Source organism: Rhinoderma darwinii, chromosome 5 (genome assembly GCF_050947455.1).
Source record: "Rhinoderma darwinii isolate aRhiDar2 chromosome 5, aRhiDar2.hap1, whole genome shotgun sequence".
NCBI lineage: Eukaryota > Metazoa > Chordata > Amphibia > Anura > Rhinodermatidae > Rhinoderma > Rhinoderma darwinii.
In genome coordinates, this window is record NC_134691.1 from 23183856 (window position 1) to 23207585 (window position 23730).

Here is a 23730-nt window from a genome sequence, read left to right on the forward strand (position 1 = left end):
CTTTCAATGGGCAGATGTTTGTCAGCGCTATTGAGGCGCTATTTTCAGACGTAATTCGGGGCCAAAACGCCCGAATTACGTCCGTAAATAGGCCGTGTGAACATACCCTATGGCAGCATTATGTGAGAACTATATGGCAGGATTATGTGAGAACTATATGGCAGGATTATGTGAGAACTATATGGCAGGATTATGTGAGAACTATATGGCAGTATTATGTGAGAACTATATGGCAGTATTATGTAAGAACTATATGGCAGTATTATGTGAACTATATGGCAGTATTATGTGGGAACTGTATAGCAGTATTATGTGAACTATATAGCAGTATTATGTGAGAACTATATGGCAGAATTATGTGAGAACTATATGGCAGTATTATGTGAGAACTATATAGCAGTATTATGTGAGAACTATATAGCAGTATTATGTGGGAATTATATGGCAGTATTATGTGAGAACTATATGGCAGAATTATGTGGGAACTATATAGCAGTATTATGTGAGAACTATATGGCAGTATTATGTGAGAACTATATGGCAGTATTATGTGGGAACTATATGGCAGTATTATGTGATAACTATATGGCAGGATTATGTGAGAACTATATGGCAAAATTATTTGAGCTCTTTCAAACTAGTATTATTTAAATACTGCATATTGTTGTATGGGCTGTATATGGCAGTATTATCTTGGCACTATATGGTGGTACTATGAAGGCTGAAATTACCAGAAAAAGGTTCTGAAAATGGCAAGTGGGGGGGCCCTTTTTTTTATTTATGTACAACTGTTAATGGTAATAATAGCCATATTGTATCTTACTCCGTTTTCCCACAAACCCACATAACCGAGAAATAAGATGGGAGGGGGCAGAATTTTAGGGAAATGCTCTTGAAATTGAGATGTCAAAATATATTTAAACCAATTTTATATTTAGGGTAACGTTTGCTTTTCCTCTGTAATCCTTCCTAATATATCAAGTGTACAGTATTTGGTAATCAGACCACCTACAGTGCCCGTCTTTGTGCCAGTGTTGATATTCAGTAGGCCTTGTGGGTTTATTACAAGGTAACACATTAATAATATCTCGTCTAGTAGCGGATCCTGTCATAATATCTGTTCACTGCCGAGCTCCAGCCTGGAGTTTATAAAACATTTCGTTCTCGTTAGTTTCATTTTTATAATCTTTGTACATTCTTCTGTCACGCCAGCCCTAGATTGACCCGGGCCTTCTTGGCAGAGGGTGCACAGACTTCTCCACTAAATGAGTACGTTGCTGCCACAGGCTCCGTAATTGTAATATGCCTTCCATTTCCTGAACATTTATAGACTCGTTCTGTCCACCTGTCATTAAGCAAAACCCAAGGATTCCACAGGATTCGCTCTCTTGTGGCGTGTTTTTCGTTTTACTGCGGACCCTGTAATTGTCAACATATGGAGGCAAGACAAAATTCCCTCCTCACACCCTTAACTGATTGTGTGCCTTTCTAGGGGCTTAGGGGAAAAAAGAGGTTCTGTAGCCTGGATCTAATTGGAAACCAACAGAGTTTTGAATGCAGCTTTGGATGTGATTGGAGTATTATCTCCCATACCGCATCACAGTGGGGAATGCTCTGTGCAGGCTCTGAAACGCCAAAGTTGTAAGGTTCTTCAGCCTGGAGATGACTTGAACAAAGAAGAATTCTTAAGCTTTGGATGTGACTAGAGAATTATCTCCCACACTGCGCTATAGCAGGGGATATTCTGTATAGACTCTTAAACTGCAGAATCTACCATCTCATTGCTGTTTCAAAGTTAAAGCAATACATCCGAAATTTGAATGCAGATTTGGATGTGACTTGAGTATAAAAAGATGAATTACAGATTCGTACAAAATAAGTAAACGGAAATAAGTTGAGTTTCGCATCAAATCATTATTTCAGTGATGCGTTCTGCATAAAGTGAAGCAGGAACAAATAACAAGATAATAGACTTAAAGGGGTATTCCGAGAGGATCTATGAACATGTGAATGAGACCTTATAGGAGATCATATCAGTGGGGCTCTTGGGGTGGGGATCCCCACTTGGGATAGTCACAAACCGGTATTAAAGAAGACCAGCACAGCACTCGTCAGTTTCTGTCAGTGCCATAGACTTTAAATGTAGCGGCAGGGCAAATGCTCGACCGCCGCTCCATTCAACTCCTCCTAGTAGCGGTCTTGCGGCTGGAGGGAACCCAACACGGGACGCCATTCTGGTGATTGGTGGAGGTCCTAGCAGTTGGGTCACCACCAATCATCTATCCAGTGTATAGGTGATAATTTCTTATAAATGTAATACCCCTTTAAGGATGTTATACAATAGATATTCGTCAAATCACTACGATCGCCATCCTGCGGATTGCCCTAAAATTGGCAGTTCTCATTGATCAAAGCATCATGCACATCCGGTGCTTCCATAACCGGACTGATCTACCACAAATCGCTTCCAAGCATCCGTGTCTACTAGCAGATACACTCCATACAACCGTATGATTGAGCTACGTGCAAACATGAAGCCTCAGCCTCGTCACAATGGATTTCATGATGGATTTTACACAATGGATGTGTTATGACTTGAAATAACTCCTTCAAAGCGATCCTAAGGACTGAGACAAAAAAAGAAGGCTTAATACTGGCAATGCTGTGAAAGTACAACAGCGCCTCTATGTGGTGGATTGTAGTATTGCACCTCAAAGCCTCATTTCCAAATATTATTTTTTTTCTTCAGTAGAAATTCCAGGATTGTAAAATTACCTCCGAGGTTTAGAATTGGTCCCTAATAAGGTGTTCTGCTTTAAGAGACCGTTCTTCGTTGGAGGTATGGTATTCGCAACATCAATCTTGGATCTAACCACTGATTAATTGGGTTTTTATTTTTATTCGATTTTTTTTTTTTTTTTTTTTTTTTTTAAGGAGCTTTGTGAGCTGCTTTTGATTTTTCTCAAATCTATGAATAAACATGAAAAGATGTACATGTAATTATTTTTTTATGAATGTGTCACGTCAGATTTCTGTAATGTGTCATTTCTTTATTATTTATTTGCTAGAACTAATGACTCTATTTTTTTTTTCTCAGGGGCAACTAGAGAAGTTGGTTCGGCTTTGACCAGAATGTGCATGAGACATCGCAGCATTGAATCCAAACTCAGACAGTTTTCCAGGTCAGTGGTTACATAAATTAGTAGTGGGCATTTTAGCTTAAAGTGAATTCCACCCTTGAACACCATTTTTGTTTTTTATCTAAATCGGTTCAAAATTCTGTGCTGCTTAATTTCTTAATATATCCTAATATCGGTCATAGAGCCATTTTTTCCGATACAGCGCTCCAAATCTCCTGCATAGAGATAAATTTAAAATCGAATATTCTGACTACCTGCAGCCACCACTAGAGGGAGCTTACTGCATGCTGTTATACACTGTATGCAGTAAGCTCCCCCTAGTGGTGACTGCAGGCACACCGTATGTTCTCTCTTAAATCTGTCTATGCAGCATATTTGGAACTCTGTATCAGAAAAATGAAGATCCGAACACTAAAAATACATTTTAAGAAATTAATCGGCATGTAGTTTTGGACCTTAAAACGACATGATAATAAAGGGAAATCTCCACAGGCTCTTGTTTATATCATCTCCTAATCATCAGCGCCCAGCACTGCCTCTTGACATGACTTCAGCATGGACAGAACATCTCTGCGGCAGGCTTCAATAAGAAATACAAATATGTATATCTCGCAAAATAATCAGGCTACTTAATGACTTCTAAAATTTATTTTTTCCATAAATAAAACGGTTCGGCCTCATGCACACGATCGTACAGGTTTTTACTGTCCGCAAATACGGATCCGACTGCTGCTGGTACACATCCGTAGCCGTCTGCAATTACGGAAGCGCCCATAGACTTCTGTGGGTGAGTCCATGCTGCAATTGCGGACGAAAATAGGACATGTTCTATATTTTGCAGATCATTTCTCCGGCACGGACACACATCCGTAAATATATGCAAAGGTGTCCCTGGCCAATAGAAATTAATGGGTTCGCAATTTCAGATGAAAACTATGGTTGTGTGCATAAGGCCTCATGGTGTATTTATACAGGCTTGTTTTACTGAAAATTGCTGCGTTTTGTTGATTACAGGTGAAGCACAGCGTTTTAACATGTTTCACCTGTAAAAACCATGCGGCTTTTGGCCCCGCTGCACACTACAACCGTAAGCCATGGAATGAAATAAAAAAAACTACGTATGGAAAGAGCTGATATAGATAGGTATTCGATAGATATTCGATAGATTGATGGCTCGGAGACTCGACGGCTCGGAGGCACGCCGGCTCGGAGACTGATTTCCAGTGCAGTAGATTGGTGGCCAAATCCAGGCTTAAAGAGGCTCTGTCACCAGATTTTGCAACCCCTATCTGCTATTGCAGCAGATCGGCGCTGCAATGTAGATTACAGTAACGTTTTTATTTTAAAAAAAACGAGCATTTTTGGCCAAGTTATGACCATTTTTGTAGTTATGCAAATGAGGCTTGCAAAAGTCCAAGTGGGTGTGTTTAAAAGTAAAAGTCCAAGTGGGCGTGTATTATGTGCGTACATCGGGGCGTGTTTACTACTTTTACTAGCTGGGCGTTCTGACGAGAAGTATCATCCACTTCTCTTCAGAACGCCCAGCTTCTGCCAGATCACGCTGTGGCGTCACTCACAGGTCCTGCATCGTGTCAGACGAGCGAGGACACATCGGCACCAGAGGCTACAGTTGATTCTGCAGCAGCATCAGCGTTTGCAGGTAAGTAGCTACATCGACTTACCTGCAAACGCCGATGCTGCTGCAGAATCATCTGTAGCCTCTGGTGCCGATGTGTCCTCGCTCGTCTGACACGATGCAGGACCTGTGAGTGACGTCACAGCGTGATCTCTCGAGAACACGGCTGTGTCTGCACTGCCAGAAGCTGGGCGTTCTGAAGAGAAGTGGATGATACTTCTCATCAGAACGCCCAGCTAGTAAAAGTAGTAAACACGCCCCGATGTACGCACATAATACACGCCCAGTTGGACTTTTACTTTAAACACACCCACTTGGACTTTTGCAAGCCTCATTTGCATAACTACAAAAATGGTCATAACTTGGCCAAAAATGCTCGTTTTTTAAAAATAAAAACGTTACTGTAATCTACATTGCAGCGCCGATCTGCTGCAATAGCAGATAGGGGTTGCAAAATCTGGTGACAGAGCCTCTTTAAGTTCTGGTGTGTGACTACACTGATCCCCAGTCGCATAAGTCCAGAGTAGTCACCAGACAAACATAAATGGACTCCGCAAACCCAAAGTAGGGAAAAGAAACAAAAATATTCTCCTTATTTGGTCTCGGTTAATGTTGGTCTAGTGACGTGTGCCAGGCCTCACATTCTCGATGCTGGAACATGCAGCGCCTCTTTGGCTCGATCTCCTGTGCTTACAGATCTTTGGATTAATTATATTTTCCACCCTCCGTGTCTAAACATAAATTATGGAAATGACTTCGTATTTTTCAAACAAACACCTACACATCAGCTGTGCATGTATAATGGTCTCCGTATGATTGTGTTTAGGTGGATAAACAGCACTAGGAGTGTATGTCATCCGAAAATAACGCTAGTACAATAACTCCGTTGTAGGAAGTAGAGATCACGTGGCTACAAGCTGAGACGTGTTCATGTGCAGTCCAATATCTTCATGCGATTTCCTTAGGGTACCCCTGTCGATGATGGGGTTTCCCAATGTTTAGCCGCTTCTCTTCCTCACCATAGTTTAACCTTTTTCAAGTGGTAGTCTGTTTTAGAAAACCCATTTTTCAATACCCTTTTAGGGAATTCTGGTTTAATAGAGGGGTATTCCCCATTCAGAACCGTCCTCTCTTAGGCACCATGCACACTACTATTCTTCATACGTAATTACGGACCCATTAATTTCTATGGGCAACGGACACCTTTCTGTATTTTTACGGATGGGTGTCCGTGCCGTAGAAATAATAGATCAGGTCCTTTTTTTTTTTTTTTGTCACTAAATACGGCACAGACTCTCCATAGAAGTGTATGGGCTCTTTCGGAATTACGGACGGCTTCGGATATGTAGCCGTCCGTAATTACGGAAGCGTTGCTATGCAACACCACGGGATTACCCTAGATTCCTCCCTGTTTTTTAGGGGATCCGTAAGTACGGATGAAATCCGGACCGTATTTACGGACAACCTTCTGTATATACGGATTATTTACGGATGACTATAAATGACTACGGATCCGTATTTATGGATGAATGAAAAGTACGGTCGTGTGTATGGGACCTTAGCCAGAGCGGAGAACTGCAACAAAGAACTTTTCTCGCTTTGGATGACCCAGCATGTCCTAGCATTACAATGACAGCCCATTGATTTCAATAAGCAACGTGTAATTCTTTATTTCACCTGTGGTGGCGCTGCAGGGAAATGTAACACTTTCTATTCTTCCACAGACTATAGCTGATTGCTGGTGTTCACTATAGAAGAACACTCTGTGATCTGCTTATCAGGAAACCCTTCTAACAAAAGGATTGACCAAAAGAGACCTTATTTACCTTCCAGTAACTGTAGTCTGAACCCACCAGAAATCTGATAGAGGTGGAATAGGTAGAGCATGCTATATAACAGTGGATTACTACCTGTAGTTCTGCAAAGCTACAAATCTTAGCATGTCCTGACCACTTGCAGCTTATTTGTCCCCCTTGGCCAATCAGAAGCACAGAGAGTGCTCACATGTCACTGTTTTTACCCACACTCTTTAAAAGAAGAAAATGCTTAAAAAGAGTCAAATGGGAATCACATAAGTCCTTTCAGTACAATGGGGGAGGGGTTAGTAGGTTCAGATGTGCCAACTAAGCCCCGCTATAAGGGTATTTTTTTTACTTGCCGCCTATTCTTGCCTCTTCCACTTCCACCGCTTTCTTTGTCAATTCAACAGTCCACCTGTTACATTCTACTCTCCAACTCTTGCAATTTACTCATCGTTCACTGTACTCATTGTCTACCTTTTTAATTATCATTCATTCTGGTCTCCACTTCTTATCTGTTCTACTCTCCGCTTCTTCTCGTCACCCGTTGTACTCTCCGCTTCTTCTCGTCACCCGTTGTACTCTCCGCTTCTTCTCGTCACCCGTTGTACTCTCCGCTTCTTCTCGTCACCCGTTGTACTCTCCGCTTCTTCTCGTCACCCGTTGTACTCTCCGCTTCTTCTCGTCACCCGTTGTACTCTCCGCTTCTTCTCGTCACCCGTTGTACTCTCCGCTTCTTCTCGTCACCCGTTGTACTCTCCGCTTCTTCTCGTCACCCGTTGTACTCTCCGCTTCTTCTCGTCACCCGTTGTACTCTCCGCTTCTTCTCGTCACCCGTTGTACTCTCCGCTTCTTCTCGTCACCCGTTGTACTCTCCGCTTCCTCGCGTCACCCGTTGTACTCTCCGCTTCCTCGCGTCACCCGTTATTCTCTCCGCTTCTTCTCGTCACCCGTTGTTCTATTCTCCGCTTCTTCTCGTCACCCGTTGTTCTATTCTCCGCTTCTTCTCGTCACCCGTTGTTCTATTCTCCGCTTCTTCTCGTCACCTGTTGTTCTATTCTCCGCTTCTTCTCATCACCCGTTGGTCTATTCTCCGCTTCTTCTCATCATTCAATATACTCTCCATTCACCATTCGTTCTAATTTTCTCACCCTCCGTAGCATAGACCAGTGTTTTCCACTATTTCTTCATCAAAGTACCCACAAGGGTTTGATCATCCACATTAAAAGCCCAGCATGAGGATAAAGCAAGTACCCACCTCGACGCATATCACAGGTTGAAAACCAAAGCCCTAGACCTCTCTATAAAAGCCTAGTATTAGGCAATCGTCGGTTAATTATCATTTTCAGGAATTGTTTTCCAACTGCAGGATGGTTGAATTCTAGTAAACCAAAAGAAAATGCTTAATGATAGCACCAGGTTTGGCTAACTTTATAGCAGTTTTTCGTTTTGCTTTAGGCCTCATGCCCACTTCAGTTTTTTCCTTTAGGGTGCTATCCGTTTTTGTCACTGATAGCACCCTGAACCTATTCATTTCAATGGGCCCATGCACACTTACGTTATTTTTATGGATCCATTGTTCCGTTCGGTCAAAAGTGGAGCATGTCCTACTTTGGTCTGTGACTCCATGACCGTGCGGCCCATAGAAGTCGATAGGTCCGTCAAAAAAATGGACGGCACACGGAAGGCTTCTGTGTGACGTCCGTTTTTGACGGATCTGTTGCCCTAGCAACGGCAGGGCATGCCAAAGTTCACAGACTTGGACATGTGACAAGTTCAAATAAAGTTCAATACCTTCCGTTTTTTTTTTTTAAATGGAAACACGGAAGCACAACGACCGTTTGAAACGGAAACACGGAACGGACACGGAGTACACACGGAAACCCCACGGATACCATAACGGACACACGGATCCGTGAGAAACGGCCGTGAAAATGGTGATGGAAGTGTGCATGAGGCTTTAAAGAGGCTCTGTCACCACATTATAAGTGCCCTATCCCCTACATAAGGAGATCGGCGCTATAATGTAGGTGACAGCAGTGCTTTTTATTTTAAAAAACGATCTATTTTCACCATGTTATTAGCGATTTGAGCTTTATGCTAATGAGTTTCTCAATGGACAACTGGGTGTGTTTTACTATTGACCAAGTGGGCGTTGTACAGAGGAGTGTATGACGCTGACCAATCAGTGACCAATCAGTGTCATACACTTCTCTCCATTCATTTACACAGCACATAGGGATCCTGCTAGATCCTTATGTGCTGTCTTATACTAACACATTAACAATACTGAAGTGTTTAGACAGTGAATAGACATTCCACGGGATGTATACTCACAATGCCGGCACTTCGTTAATGTTTCTATGGTAGTTACAGCAGAGGAAGCGTAATCTCGTTGTAACCTGTCATTTACAGTGAGATCTCGCGAGATTACGCTTCCTCTGCTGTAACTACCACAGACAGAGTAACGAAGTGCAGAGATTATGAATAGACATCCCGTGGAATGTCTATTCACTGTCTAAACACTTCAGTATCGTTAATGTGTTTAGTATAAGACCGCACATAAGGATCTAGCAGGATCCCTATGCGCTGAGTAAATGAATGGAGAGAAGTGTATGACGCTGATTGGTCACTGATTGGTCAGCGTCATACACTCCTCTGTACACTTGGTCAATAGTAAAACACGCCCAGTTGTCCATTGGCATGAAGCTCAAATCGCTAATAACATGGTGAAAATAGATAGTTTTTTTTAATAAAAAGCACTGCTGTCACCTACATTATAGCGCCGATCTCCTTATGTAGGAGATCGGGCACTTATAATGTAGTGACGGAGCCTTTTTAACCCCTTGGTGTCTAAGCCTGTTTTGGCCTTCAGGACCAGCCCCATTTTTGCAAATCTGACATGTGTCACTTTATGTGGTAATAACTCCGGAATGCTTTTACCTATCCAAGCGATTCTGGGATTGTTTTCTCGTGACATGTTGTACTTTATGATACTGAAAAAATTTTGTCGTTAAATTCAATATTTATTTGTAAGAAACGCCAAGATTTAGAGAAAATTAGCAAAAATTAGCATTTTTCTAAATTTTAATGTATTTACTTGTAAAACAGATAGTAATACCACACAAAATACTTACTAGTTTATATTTCCCATACGTCTACTTTGTTTGTGTCGTTTTTTGAACATTCTATTATTTTTCTAGGACGTTACAAGGCTTAGAACTTTAGCAGCGATTTCTCATATTTTTAAGAAAATTTCAAAAGGCTATTTTTTCAGGGACCAGTTCAGTTCTGAAATGGCTTTGAGGGCCTTATATATTAGAAAGTCCCCAGAAGTCACCCCATTTTGAAAACTGCACCCATCAAAGTATTCAAAACCACATTCACAAAGTGTTTTAGCCCTTTAGGCGTTTCACAGGAATTAAAGCAAAGTAGAGGTGAAATTTACAAATTTCATTTTTTTTCTTCAAAAATTCATTTCTAATACATTTTTTATGTACCGCAGAAGGTTTTACCCAAGAAATGCAACTCAATATTTATTGCCCAGATTCTGCAGTTTTTAGAAATATCCCACATGTGGCCCTAGTGTGATAATGGACTGAAACACCGGCCTCAGAAGCAAAGGAGCACCTAGTGGATTTTGGGGCCTCCTTTTTTTAGAATATATTTTAGGTACCATGTCAGGTTTGAGGAGGTCTTGTGCTGCCAAAACAGTGGAAACCCCCCAAAAGTGACCCCATTTTGGAAACTATACCCCTCAATGAATTTATCTATGAGTATAGTTAGCATTTTGAACCCACAGTTTTTTTGCTAAATTTATTTGAATTAGTATGTGAAGGTGAAAATCTACTTTTTTTGTGAAAAAACGTAGAAATTTTTAATTTTTACAAGGAATAAAGTAGAAAAAACACCCCAACATATGTAAAGCAATTTCTTCCGATTATAGCAATACCCCATATGTGGTAATAAACTGCTGTTTGGACCCACAGCAGGCCTCAGAAGAGAAGGAGCACCATTTGGATTTTGGATTTCTGATTTTGCTAGAATCGTTTTCAGTGCCGTGTCGCGTTTGCAATGCACTGGAGGGATGAAAACCGTGGAAACCCCCCAATAGTGACCCCATTTTGGAAGCTACACCCCTCAGGGCATTTTTCTAGGGGTAAAGTTAGCATTTTGACCCCACAGTTGTTTTGTTGAATTCATTGGAATTAGTCTGTAAAGGTAAAAATCTACTTTTTTTCTGAAAAAAGGTAGCCATTTTTAATTTTTACAAGGAATAAAGGAGAAAAAGCACCGCAACATTTGTAAAGCAATTACTCCCAAGTACGGCTATACCCCACATGTGGTCATAAAAGTTTTTTCATTCGAAAGTAATTAACCCTTTACGAACGGATTCATGTTTTGCTTTTTCGTTTTTCCTCCCCGCTTTCCGAGAGCCACTACTTTTTTATTTTTCTGTCAATAGAGTGGTGTGAGGGCATATTTTTTGCGGGACGAGCTGTAGTTTTTATTGGTACCATTTTGGGGTACATGCGATTTTGTTGATCACTTTTTATTCAATTTTTCGGCAAGCCAGGTGACCAAAAACCATCAATTCTGACAATGATTTTTATTTATTTTTGACGGCGTTTACCCTGGGCTATAAATGACTATTATACTTTATTCTGCGGGTCGGTACGATTACGGCGATACCAGATGTATATAATTTTTTTATGTTTTGCAGCGTTTGAGCAATAAAATAACTTATTTAGAAAATAATTTATTTTCTGTGTCACCGTATTCTGAGAGCCATAACTTTTTTATTTTTCAGTCAAAAAAGCTGTGTAAGGGCTTGTTTTTTGCGGGACGGGTTGTAGTTTTTATCGGTACTATTTTGGCGTACATGCGACTTTTTGATCACTTTTTATTGTGTATTTTGGGAGGGGTGGTGACCAAAAAATAGTGATTCTGGCATTGTTTTTCGTTTATTTTTTTTTGCGGTGTTTACCGTGCGGGAAAAATAATATTATAGTTTTATAGTTGGGGTCGTTACGAACGCGGTGATACCAAATATGTGTACTTTTTTTTTTATGTATTCATTTTTTTTCCTATAATAAAAGACTTATTATAGGAAAAAAAGCAGTTCATGTTTATGTCACTTATAACTTTTATTTTTACACTTTTTTTAAAACATTTTTATTCTTTTTTTTACTTTTTTCACTTGTCCCACTAGGGGACACTTAGACTTGCAGCTCTGATCGCTGCTGGAATACATTACACTACACACGTAGTGTAATGCATTCCAACTGTCATTGTGACGTAACAGTCACACTGACAGGAAGCCTACGACGACCACCATCCGGGTGGTCCTCATAGGCTTCTGTACATGGCAACCCGGAAGCCATTGTCTGGCGTCCGGTTGCCATGGGTACCATCGCCAGCCCCCGTGATTTCACATGGGGGCTGCCGATCGGCGCTAAAGACCTTAATTGTGGCGTTCAAAATCGAGCGCCGCAATTAAGGGGTTAACTGCCGATATCAGCGGCGACAGGCCGCTGATCGGCAACGGGGAGAGCAGGGCTGACACCCTGCACAGTTAACCGCCGCTGCGTTGTAGCGCCGCGCGGCGGTTAACTGTCAAGGCACTGACGTAACTGTACGTCAAGGTGCGCGAACTTACTGCTCACCTTGACGTACAGTTACGTCATGGTGCGTTAAGGGGTTAAGGTACACAGACATTAATGGGATTGTACGGGATTAAAACAAAGGGTCTGCTCAATTCAAGGGAATAGGGCTGAGCTGCAGCACCAGATACAACCCATGAACAAGAGTGGTGCTGTTTCCGGGGAAAAAAGGAGACCCTCGTTTTCATTATTATGACTGGATCACTAAACTAGTGTTTTTTATTTTTAATGTGCATAATAGCGCTCTGATCGACTGTCTGATCAACCCGCTGCAAGAGCAGGTAGAAGAATGGAAGAAGGTTGCTAATCAACTTGATAAGGATCATGCAAAAGGTTAGTGCTGTGGCTCACATAAAGGGGTTATTCTATTAGGGCATATGGACGTCATAATGGGGGGTTTCCCGCTTGGAACCACAACCAGCGACTCTCACTCCGGTAGACTCTAACCGTCCATGTATTACATTCATCTGAATGGCCACCATGCAATACTAGAACGTCTAACTGGTCGCGTCTTCCCTCGGCAAAATCAACTGTTTGCCTGGGGTCTCCACGGCTCCCGTATGAAAGGTGTTGTCTATGATAAGGAAACCCCTTTAATTAATGATAAATACTTTTAGATTTGGGATTTTAGAATATATGTAGGTATTTCTCATCATTTTCTGTAATAAAACACATTCTACAAAATAATCTCCTCTAGGCACAGATTGGAAATATGCAGTTTCCTAAATTATTATCTTTATTATTTTCTTCCAGAATACAAAAAAGCTCGTCAAGAAATAAAAAAGAAGTCATCAGACACCCTTAAACTGCAGAAAAAAGCTAAGAAAGGTAAATCTGGTTATTTTATGTGTAGGGCACTTTGTAAAAGATGTGGTTTCCATTCAGAAGAGGCTGATGACGTCATCATTCCTCCCATTCGTCTATTTGTCTATCTAACACATGCTACCCTCTCTGTCTGTCTGTCTCATATTTATTTATATACTTATGCAATTCATATCTAAGAACTATTGTAACAATAGGATGATATTTCCCAGTAAGGCCCTGTTCACACAGAGTTTTTCGCCCGCGGCCATTGAGTGCCGCGGGAAAAAACGCCGTGAAATAAACTTTCTCTGCCTCCAATTGATGTCAATCGGAGGTCAGAGACGTAAACGCCCAAAGATTGGGCATTTTGCTTCTTTTACCCGCGAGTCGGTTTTTCCGCTTGCGGGAAAAAACCGGCTCACATTGAAATGAATGAGAGACATTTTCGGCCGTTTTTTTGGCGGGTTTTCCGACGCGGTTTACGTGTCAAATGTGTCAAAATGTGTGAACTGACCCTATGACGTTTCATCTTCCTGACTTCTTATTTACCTGACGGGTCCTGTCTAAATTTTGTCCACAAATCCACAACTATGGCTGCTGTAGGTAAAACATCTGACTATGGTTACCAAACTATAATGGACAAGGCAGTCCAAAACAATGGAGGATGACCTACCACTGCGGCAATCTCATTATCTACTATGGTCTTTGCAATCCTTCTACTGCGGAAGTGCAGACACCGCGACCTGTTCTTCAATCAATGAGACCAATATTTTATAAAGTTAGACGACCAATATGACTGCGTGGTATAGACTCTGTTTACATCTGCGTCCTGGTTTCTGTTTATAATGGAAACCAGGACGCAGTGCCGGTTCTGTCGTTTGATGGATACCACTGGTGCCCGATGGACCCTATTGACTTCTAATGGGATTAATTTGGGTTCCGTCATGGTGTCCATTGTTTTGATGGAAAGAATAGCGTTGCATGCCGATAGAATCTGCAACAGAAGCTCCGACACAGATGTGAACATAGCCTTGGTTTCAAAAAAGACTTCTGGATGACAAATTCCTGTCCATATCCATGGTCAATGCAGATAAAGAATAGAAGGGTAGTGTCGAATATGTCTGAGAAGACTGTTGCTATATATACAGTAGGGAAGGATTATTCCTGTAGAAAATTAAAATAATTAAGATGATTGTTCGTTTGATGGGGGAAGTGAAGATGAAGAAATGCTAGGCACATACAGACACTTATCGAGGAGGAAGCAATATTATCGCACAGCAGAAATTTGGTCTATCCAATCTATTAGACCCCCAAGAGCAGCCTTTAGGTGAGGGCCTACCAGTCCATATAAAGGTACAGGCCCGTTGCTGTCAGATATCCTCCAGGGGCGCCTTCCAATGAAGACTTCTTGACCTCTACGTCTCATCTTGTAATATGGGAGACTGACCTGACGTTGTCCTGTTGACTTTTAGTGTTACTTGGTTGTATTTGCAGGTAGAGGAGATATACAGCCTCAGCTGGACAGCGCTCTACAAGATGTCAATGACAAATACTTGCTCCTGGAAGAAACGGAGAAGCAGGCAGTCAGGAAAGCTCTCATTGAGGAACGCAGCCGCTTCTGCTCCTTCATTTCCATGCTTCGGCCTGTCATAGTAAGTTCTTGCCTTTATTGAAGTATTACTCACGTCAATGGTTTCACTGGATATGTCCTAAAAGTGTTATTGGTGGGATAAACCACATGTATGCCGGGTGCTTGAAGACACATGAGTGGCCACGTCTTCACCGGTGACAGGCGCCCCCATTCTTGGGATTGATGGTTGTCCGACTGCAGTGATCACTCTTTTGTGACATTTCTAGTTACAGAACCCTTCAGAATACAGCCGATGTCATATAGTTCATGGCTATTAGATAGTAATTGTGGCAGTGATGGGTCTACAATGTGCAAATCGATTACTTCAGACAAATAACGCTTCAATAAAGTCTTCTCTGTCTCTTATCAGTTCATTGACATAATGACTACTTAAAGGGGTTGTGTAGTTTAGAAATACCCTGTTATATTGAGTTAATATAGGGGGTCCCCAAATTAGAATGGTCATCTATTAGCAAGAGCAGAGTTTACCTGCAAAGAGCGACCCAACACTTCCATGTATTCCCATTGATTAAAATGGGAACCGTGTAATTCTAAATTTCCCCTGTGGTGGCGCTGCAGGGAAATTACACACTTGCTGCCAGGTTGCGTCACAGATTAACACTGATTGCTGGGAGTACCAGATGGGGGACATTATGTGACCTGCTTATTGTTGAGGGACCCTTCTAATAAAAACCTGACAACCCCTTTACAAGTTCTTGGGTTTTGTTGGTTATATCTTCTAGTTTTGTCTCCTTTGCTTTGTCCTTTACTTGACCTTGTGACGCTGTTTTCATCTTGTGAATAGGAGGAAGAGATTTCAATGTTGGGGGAGATCACTCATTTACAAACAATATCTGAAGACCTGAAAACTCTCACCATGGATCCGCATAAATTACCGTCTGCCAGTGAACAGGTGACCGACCACGTAGCGCACAATTACACTTTAATGATGACCAGATCTAAATGGCGCTCATACCTAAACCTAAAGAGCTTATTCAGACGAGCGTGATTCTCATCCGTGTGCGGTGCGTTAAAACCGCGCAAAGCACACGGCCCCATTGATTTCAATGGGGCTAATCACACATGCAGGAGTTTTCATGAAGCCAGTGTCCGTTGCGTGAAACTCACTGCGTGTCCTTTATTGGCGTTTTCACGCACTTAGGCGCCCATTGAAGTCAATGGCTCAGTGAAAACCATGGACCGCACGTGGACAACATCCGTGTGCTTTCCGTGTTTCACTCATCAATTACATTGGAAAAAATAAAACTGCTTACGAGTGCGTGAAAAATACACGCCACACGCAAAGCACACGGATGCAAAACGCAACGTACACAGACAGATTTACATGCGTTTTTTTTACGCACGTAGATCTGTCGCGCTCGTGTGAACTTAGCCTAAGTCTTACCTACATGACCAATATCACGTTGACACTTCAGTATGGATGGAATAGATCATGAGATTTCTTTGTCTTGTTAGGTGATTCATGATTTAAAAGGCTCCGACTATAACTGGTCTTACCAGACTCCACCCTCGTCTCCGAGCACCACCATGTCTCGCAAGTCCAGTGTCTGCAGGTAAGTGACCGGCGTCTCTTCTGTAAATCTCCTTGGATAGTAAACTGTCCACTGGGGCCGTGTGGTTCTCAACCTAAATTTTATTTTGAGAAAAATCTTATTAATAATAAATCCTGATGGGGAATGGTGGTTGTTAAGCTGAGTTATGTCTGACAGTCTGGTTGCTAGGGATAGACTACCTAACAGCTACGTTCATTTCAATGGGCTTGTCAGGCTGCATATCCATAGCAACCAGTCTGTCTTACATCTCGAAGATCTTCAGAATTACCACTAAACTGGGGACGGAAAAGGCCTAAACCATGTGTTCTCTGCCTTTTACTAAAGCTTTGTGGAGAACCTCTGAACATGTAGATGGTGAGATGTCAGTGATACGTGAAACATCTCCCATTTTCCCATTGCATTCTTTCATTGATAGTGATACAATGATAATTGAAGGTGTTGTCCATATGTATTGATGTCATAGAAGGGGTGTCCCCTGCTTGGGACCTCCTTGAATTGGCCAGGGCAGAGAGCCACTGAAGGACTCTGCTTGACCAAGTATTGCAATGTAAATGAATGGGTGCCATGTAACACCACATTTCTCCTGTAGCGCCCCTCAGGAATACCAGCTGATTGCCGAGCTTGTCAGCTGCCGGATCCGTTGCGATCAGCTGATTTAAAGGACAGCTTGTCCAGATAGGAGAAACCACCATATTTTAAAGCCACTGCTATTTCATTTCCCCTTACATCATTCTCTATAAAGGGCCGAAATGTTGTTAAAAGGCTAAAGCTGGCAAGATTTGGCCAAGTTTTCTACCAAGGTTGGTATGACCAGGTTAGATTCACCTATACACTTGAATGGTTTAGGTGTTTGAGATTGGGGCTTTCGGTTCCTAGGGCTGAAAGCTTGGGTCACTGAGTGGTTGACCCTCTAAGCAATGTCCTGTAGATAGATAGGGGTGCCAAAAAAGTATAAATTTTGCCAGTAGCAACCAAACCAAATGAGACCATTGACCAGCGGTCGGACCCCCACCGATCAGATATTTATCACCTATCCTGTGGATAGGTGATAAATAATGATTATGGGATTATGTTGCTTAGAGGGTCAGCCATCCAGTGACCCAACCTTGCAGCCCTAGGAACTAAGGGCCCCGATCTCAAACACGTAGACTATCCAAGTGTACAGCTAAATCCAACCTGGTCACCCCAACCTTTAAGCTTTCACACTAGATATGGTTTAGTGTTATCTAACTTATTATAGGTCTGACTTTATTTAGGTTTCTTTTGTTTTGTACTATGTTTATTGGTTTATTGGTTTATGATGATAAATGTCATTTTTCTAATTAACCTTTTAATTCCTGGAAGAACCAGGACTTAAGATTTTCATCTAACCAATACCTAAGGAGGGGACCTGTCCTTGTGTAGTGCCGTTCACCTCGGAGAAACTGTTTTGTGCAATATAAAACCGTTTATTTTTCATGTTGTTGTCTTTATCCTGAATTCTTAATGGTTCTGATATCCCTCCGTTATCTATCCGGGACACTGCGATATTTCCTCCCCCATGTGCTGGTCCCACAAGAGCCACACGAGCATGCCCTATATTTTGTTTTATATAACTTCCTGTGTGCACAATCTACAGTATATATCTACATCTGGGGATATAGACGGAGCTCTTGGGAAGATATATATTCAATGCATGCAAACCCATTATGTGCAGTATCCGAAACATGGTCTGACTGGTTAAGTAGCACCGTCCGTGCTACCTTCAGCTGAAAGTGAATGTCCATCAACACCATGTCATATTTCCAAACTTCTGTGCTGATTCACTTCATAATATATCTCTGATTTCCTTCTCACAGCCATAGGATTAAATTATAAAAATTCTGCCTGGTTGAAGCCACCACTAGGGGGAGCTCGGTGTATGCGGATTTAGTTTAATGTAGAAGTCATATTCAGTAATCTCCCCCTAATGGTGACTGCGGGCAGCCGGAATTGGGTTTCAGAGAAAATCTCTATAAGAATTGAATATATTAAGAAATTAATAAACCCAAAATGTTGGACCTATATAGATAAAAAAAATAAAAATAGGTGTTCAAAGATGGACATTGACTAAAATAAATTTTAAACAGACTGGTTACTAGGGACATGCTGTTTGACAACCTCATATGAAATGCTGTAGTATATCCCTAGCAACCAGACTGTCAGACAGCTCCGGGCTTGATTTGCACTGTGCTGCTGACAGGAGAGTAAGAGGAATAGCATCTTGGCAGCAGTCACTTTAGTTATAAGTTTCGATATGATGTGATGTCATTATATGATGTCACATGTAGCTAGAGCCGAATATTTTAGCATTTGGGAAGTACATAGAATTTATTACGGAGGCTGTATGGACTTTTACGATCATTTAAATTAAAGATTTGCTCATTTGTCATGTCTGCCTCTATTAGTTGTAGATGACAGTACCTCTTTAAAACTTAAAGGAACACTCCAGAACTTATACACTGTTATGCCTAGTGCATGACATGAGGGGGCGGGGCATGAGAAAATCCCTGTCATGCACCGCCCCCTCAGGCCCTGCACAAAGGATAACATCTGTTTTTTGCCCAGACATTTCCTTTTAAAGTACTCCCAGAAGCCACCTCTCTGACCGTAACTACACCAGACCATGGATACTGCCTCTCCATATTGTGTGTGTGTGTGTGTGTGTTTTTGTGGTCATGCTGCCTGGAGATTCGTGGAGTTTTAATTTGGTGCTTGCTTTTTACCCTCCCCTCTTCTTTCCCTTGCATTTTCTTTAAATCCCTCACCCCATCCACCCCCGCCTTTCCCCCAAACTTTTTACTGCCCCTCTCGTCTTTTCCCTGCCCCCCTCCTTTGTCTCACACAGCAGTCTGAACAGCGTTAACAGTAGTGACTCCAGATCCAGTGGTTCCCACTCACACTCACCTACTTCACACTATCGCTATCGCAGCTCCAATCTGCCCCAGCAGGCCCCCATGAGACTGTCCAGCGTATCCTCCCATGATTCGGGCTTCATATCCCAGGATGCTTTTCAGTCAAAGTCTCCGTCCCCCATGCCACCTGAAGCGGTCAACCAGGTAAGAGTCATCCAATATATAGAATATTTCTAAACTGCATCTTAGCAACTCCTCCTTGGTAGATATCTAGTGCGGTCTTCCTCCACAGACCCATTACATAAATTTACGCCCACATTTGGACATATGTTACATTACTTACCTTGTGCTAATCTTCAGCTTGTATTGCACTCAAGAGCTGCATTCACAATTCTGCCGTTTTCATTGCTGAAATCTCCTTGCATTCCTGGAAGTGTAGTGTTTACACCTGGCACTGTACAGTAATCTGCTACAGAGAAAAACGACTTTCCTACTTCGTTATAGGGGTTCGGCTAAGCCATTAGAAATGTCTGTCAACAAGCCTGTTGACTGTTTCCAATAACATTTCACCAAATTTCAGCTAAAAGCATTTATCAACTATCCACTAGGATATGTAATACATGATAGATTGGTGCGGGCCTGCTGCTGACCCAACCAATCACTAGAACAGGGAAACCCGGTCCACCCAGCCGCACAATTGCAGGTCGGAGAAGTTTGAATAGAGCATCGATAGAGCATGCGCCCTGCCACTACTTTCACATTTTCTGAGATGTCATTGGGTATGTATTTATTTTAAAGTTAAGGTGCCCTAGGTATTCAAACAAAACCAGTTTTTTTTTTTTAGGCCCTGTTCACACAGTTTTTTGGCGCTGATTTTGACGCAGAAACAGTGTCGGAATCCGTGTCCTAAATGCCAGAAACCGCCTCCCATTGATTTAATTGCGGGAAGAAAAGCCACATGCTCCTTCTTCCTGCGGTTCCATCTCTGACCTCCCATTGAAATCAATGGGAGGCAAAGAAAGTGTTTTTCGTGGCGTTTTTTTTTTACCCGTGGCGGCTCAAAAAGCCTGCTTGTTGGTGGTTTCCATTCAGTAGCAGATAATTTTTTTCATACAAAGCACAGAAAGTAAAAAATGTAATGAAAAAAACAAACAAACTGAAAACAATAGAAAAGCTAATAAATAACTATATTACAAAGATCCTAGGTTTTACATTTGCTGACTATATAACCAATGCAAAGTTGGAGCTTGTGAACGGTCAAAAGCAGTTGGGCTGCTTGTTGATGGTTTCCTTGTCATTGATTTTTCAGTGTGTCAAACATTTATGTATGAATCGTGCAGCAGGGTGCATGCTCGACAGACGCTCTATTCAAAGTCTGTGGCCCTGGTATCATTGAATATCCATTTATTTTAAAGTCAAGGTGCTCTAGGTATTCAGCTAGCCTGCTTGTTTATGGTTTCTAGGTAGTAACAGATTTTTTTTTTTCATACAATGCAAAGTAAAAAGTTAAATGGCAAAAAAAAATGCTAAGTTGGAGCTTCGAAAGAAGTTATCCTGCTTGTTGATGGTTTCCTTGTCGTAGATTTTTCCATGTATCTTTAGTTGTCATATAGACAACTTTGTGTTGTGACACTTTTCCAATTTTCTGTCCTATGATTTGGTCATGCCCCACGCTCTTATGATCATCCCCCTTACCTTGTCCATTCTCCTTTGTTCTATGCAGAATTCATCCAGCTCCGCTTCATCCGAAGCCTCTGAGACCTGCCAGTCCGTGAGCGAATGCAGCTCTCCTACATCTGTGAGTTCTGGCTCTACCATGGGAGCGTGGGCCTCCACTGATAAGGTGAATATACTATGATGCTGCTGGTGTTACCGCTTTTCAGTTGTGTTTTGTATATCGTTCTATTTAATGTATATGTAGCAGAGCTGAATTTGTCACTGACTAGTCTCTTTTTATTATAGTAAGTATAGGGAATCTGTTATTCCGGCACCTGTCTCCAGCACCAAACAGCAATATAATTTGGAATTTCACAAAAAGATTGAGCAGAGACGACCAATCCGTAAATTCCTCCAGTTAGTAACATTAAGGCTCAATGTACACGATGCGTATCACGTGCTGTTTTGCCGCGCGTATTTGCTGGCGGAAAATCCGCAGCGTAATTCAGTTCCAGCATAGACCGCGAGATTTCAGGAAATAGACCTGCGGTCCGGATCTTAAAATCCACAGCATATCAATTTATCTTGCGTTTCCGCTTGCGAATTGTATCTGCCTAGTGCTGTGTAAAATCGCTCCAAAACCCGCAGCATGAAAACTCGCCGAAAAACGCATAAGAAATGTAAAAACCGCACTGAAAAGCACGATTAGGTGCGGTTTTTATTTGCGACTATCTTGCGTATTGCTACGGCTTTGGTGCATATTTTCTGCAGCAAAATACGCAAAGTGTGCATGTAACCTAAGGGTTAAATGGTAACTAAACGTTCAATAAACTTCTGTCATATCATAGTGACATGTCAGAAGTTTGGATTGGTGGGGGTCCGAGCACTGAGACCCCCACCAATCGCTAAAACAAAGCGGCAGAAATGATTGTATGAGCGCTTAGCCGCTTAGTTTCTATTTGGCGGTTTTCCGGAAATCAATGTATTGGAGTACAGGATCAATAGAAAGTCTATGAGCCCGTACTCCGATACATCGGCTCTCTGTAAAAAGCCGAACAGAAACTAAGTGGCTGAGCGCTCACACGAGCACTTCTGCTGCTTCGTTTTAGCGATTGGTGGGGGACTCAGTGCTCGGACCCCCACCAATCAAAACTTCTGACATGTCGTCACTATGACATGTCAGAAGTTTGAACATTTAGTTACCCTTTAAGATTAAGGGAATGTTACCGTATTTAGTATGTTATAAAAAGTGCTGTTGGTGTATATTTGGTTTAGTATCGTGTGTGTGTTTTTTTTATCCGTCCATATGCGAAGTCGTATTATGTGAAGTGCCTCCGTATTTATGACCAGTATCTCTGTAAGGTCGAGCTTACCCGCCATGATGTAAAGATCCGATTTTGCGATCCTTTTATTATTGTGATTGGAAGCCTTTGCAGCAGTATCGTTTCTACGCAGCGTTTTGCGTGCGACTCTCCACCTTTTATTATCATGACGTTTTTAGGTTCAAACATTCTGTGTTTATGAATTACTCAATATATCTTTATAGCTGTTGGAGCTCCATGTTTCTGATACAGAGCTCCAAATCCCCTGCATAGACATACAGTAGTTAAAGGCTATGTAAACCTTTTGAAAGTGATATATTTAAAAAAAAAAATCATAAAAATATCTATTCGTGTGTTTGATGCAACTTTCAAACTAGTTTTTATTAAAAATGTATTTATACTTTTTGAGATGCAGCTGCTTTGTCTCCTGTATACAGAGCAGCTGTATAGTGTGCTGAATCCTGTCCTCGTCGGGTCCCAGGGACTGACGGGTTCAGTGTCAGCAGGTCCTGTGTCTCTGACACGCAGGATCCATCTGTTATCCATCACATCTAAGTTCATAACGTAGATGTGATAGATTACAGGTGGATCCCGCTGACACTGAACCAGATACAGCTGCATCTCAAAAAGTACAAATTATTTTTAATAAAAAGTCATTTGAAAGTTGCATCAAAAACACTGATTTTTTTTTAATGTATTTTTTTAAATAAAAATGGCACTTTCAAAGGTGTACATAGCCTTTAAACGATAAAATTCTTACTGCCTGCAGACACCACTAGGGGGAGCTTATTGCAAATTAGGTTATTGAGTTCAATGTGTAAATCGTATGCAGTAGGCTCCCTCTAGTGGTGGCTGCAGGCAGTCAGAATTTTATTATTTAACTGTAAAGCCTATGCAGGGGATTTGGAGCTCTGTATCAGAATAACAGATCTCCAACCGCTATAAGATATATATTCAGAAACTGATCGACGCACAATTTTGGGGCCCCCTGATAATTCTTTGTTAGAAGGGCCCCCTGATAAGAGGATTACAAGGTCTCCCGCTGCTGGGATCTCCTGCTGTAGTGTGGAGGAGTCCTTTAATTCCCCTGCAGAGTATCGGCAGGGAGATGAGGCATTACTAATTCCCTTACTAAGTCATGAGCTGTCTGTGTAACACAGAGACATGCTGGGTCCTGTAGGGTGAGAGATGCTCTTTGTAACCACTGTCAGATCTGTTTAATAGATGAGGATCTGGAACGCCCCCCAACCCTAATTAACAAACCAAAAAACGACATGGTGTTTAATGGTGGACATGTTTACATACTGCAGTCGTGTATTTTTGGTTTTATATTCCATACTGAATATCGGCCTAGTGCTTTATCAAAGTGTGAAAATCCGTCCCTGTTCTCTATTGTTTCTGGCGTATTTTGCATGTACTGAAAGATTAATTGATCAAATGTACTAAAATGCTTAAAAAAATCAGAAATGATGGTGTTGGGTATATAAATGTACAAAGTCTTAAAGTGTATGAACATAATTTTAAGGCTTTTTATATAGAATTAATTTACATCAATAATTGTAAATACATTAAATGACTTATCTTGTACTTAGTTACAGCCTGTATTATACTTCAGAGCTGCATTTACAATTCT

The 23730-nt window shown here is 41.6% G+C and overlaps 1 protein-coding gene across 7 annotated transcripts in view; it reads left to right on the top strand.

The window, feature by feature from the left end:
- The window catches only part of MTSS1 (MTSS I-BAR domain containing 1), a 148300-nt gene that overhangs the window by 113233 nt on the left and 11337 nt on the right, over positions 1–23730 (top strand). For 4 of the 7 annotated variants that reach the window (XM_075825747.1, XM_075825749.1, XM_075825752.1 and 1 more), the window contains 8 exons: positions 3098–3182; positions 12480–12571; positions 12992–13066; positions 14537–14694; positions 15478–15585; positions 16149–16246; positions 19113–19323; positions 20843–20962. In XM_075825747.1, the coding sequence (XP_075681862.1) occupies positions 3098–3182; positions 12480–12571; positions 12992–13066; positions 14537–14694; positions 15478–15585; positions 16149–16246; positions 19113–19323; positions 20843–20962 (947 nt within the window). The remainder of the gene's footprint in view (positions 1–3097; positions 3183–12479; positions 12572–12991; positions 13067–14536; positions 14695–15477; positions 15586–16148; positions 16247–19112; positions 19324–20842; positions 20963–23730) is intronic. The other 3 variants (XM_075825750.1, XM_075825753.1, XM_075825751.1) reach the window with 2 other exon arrangements.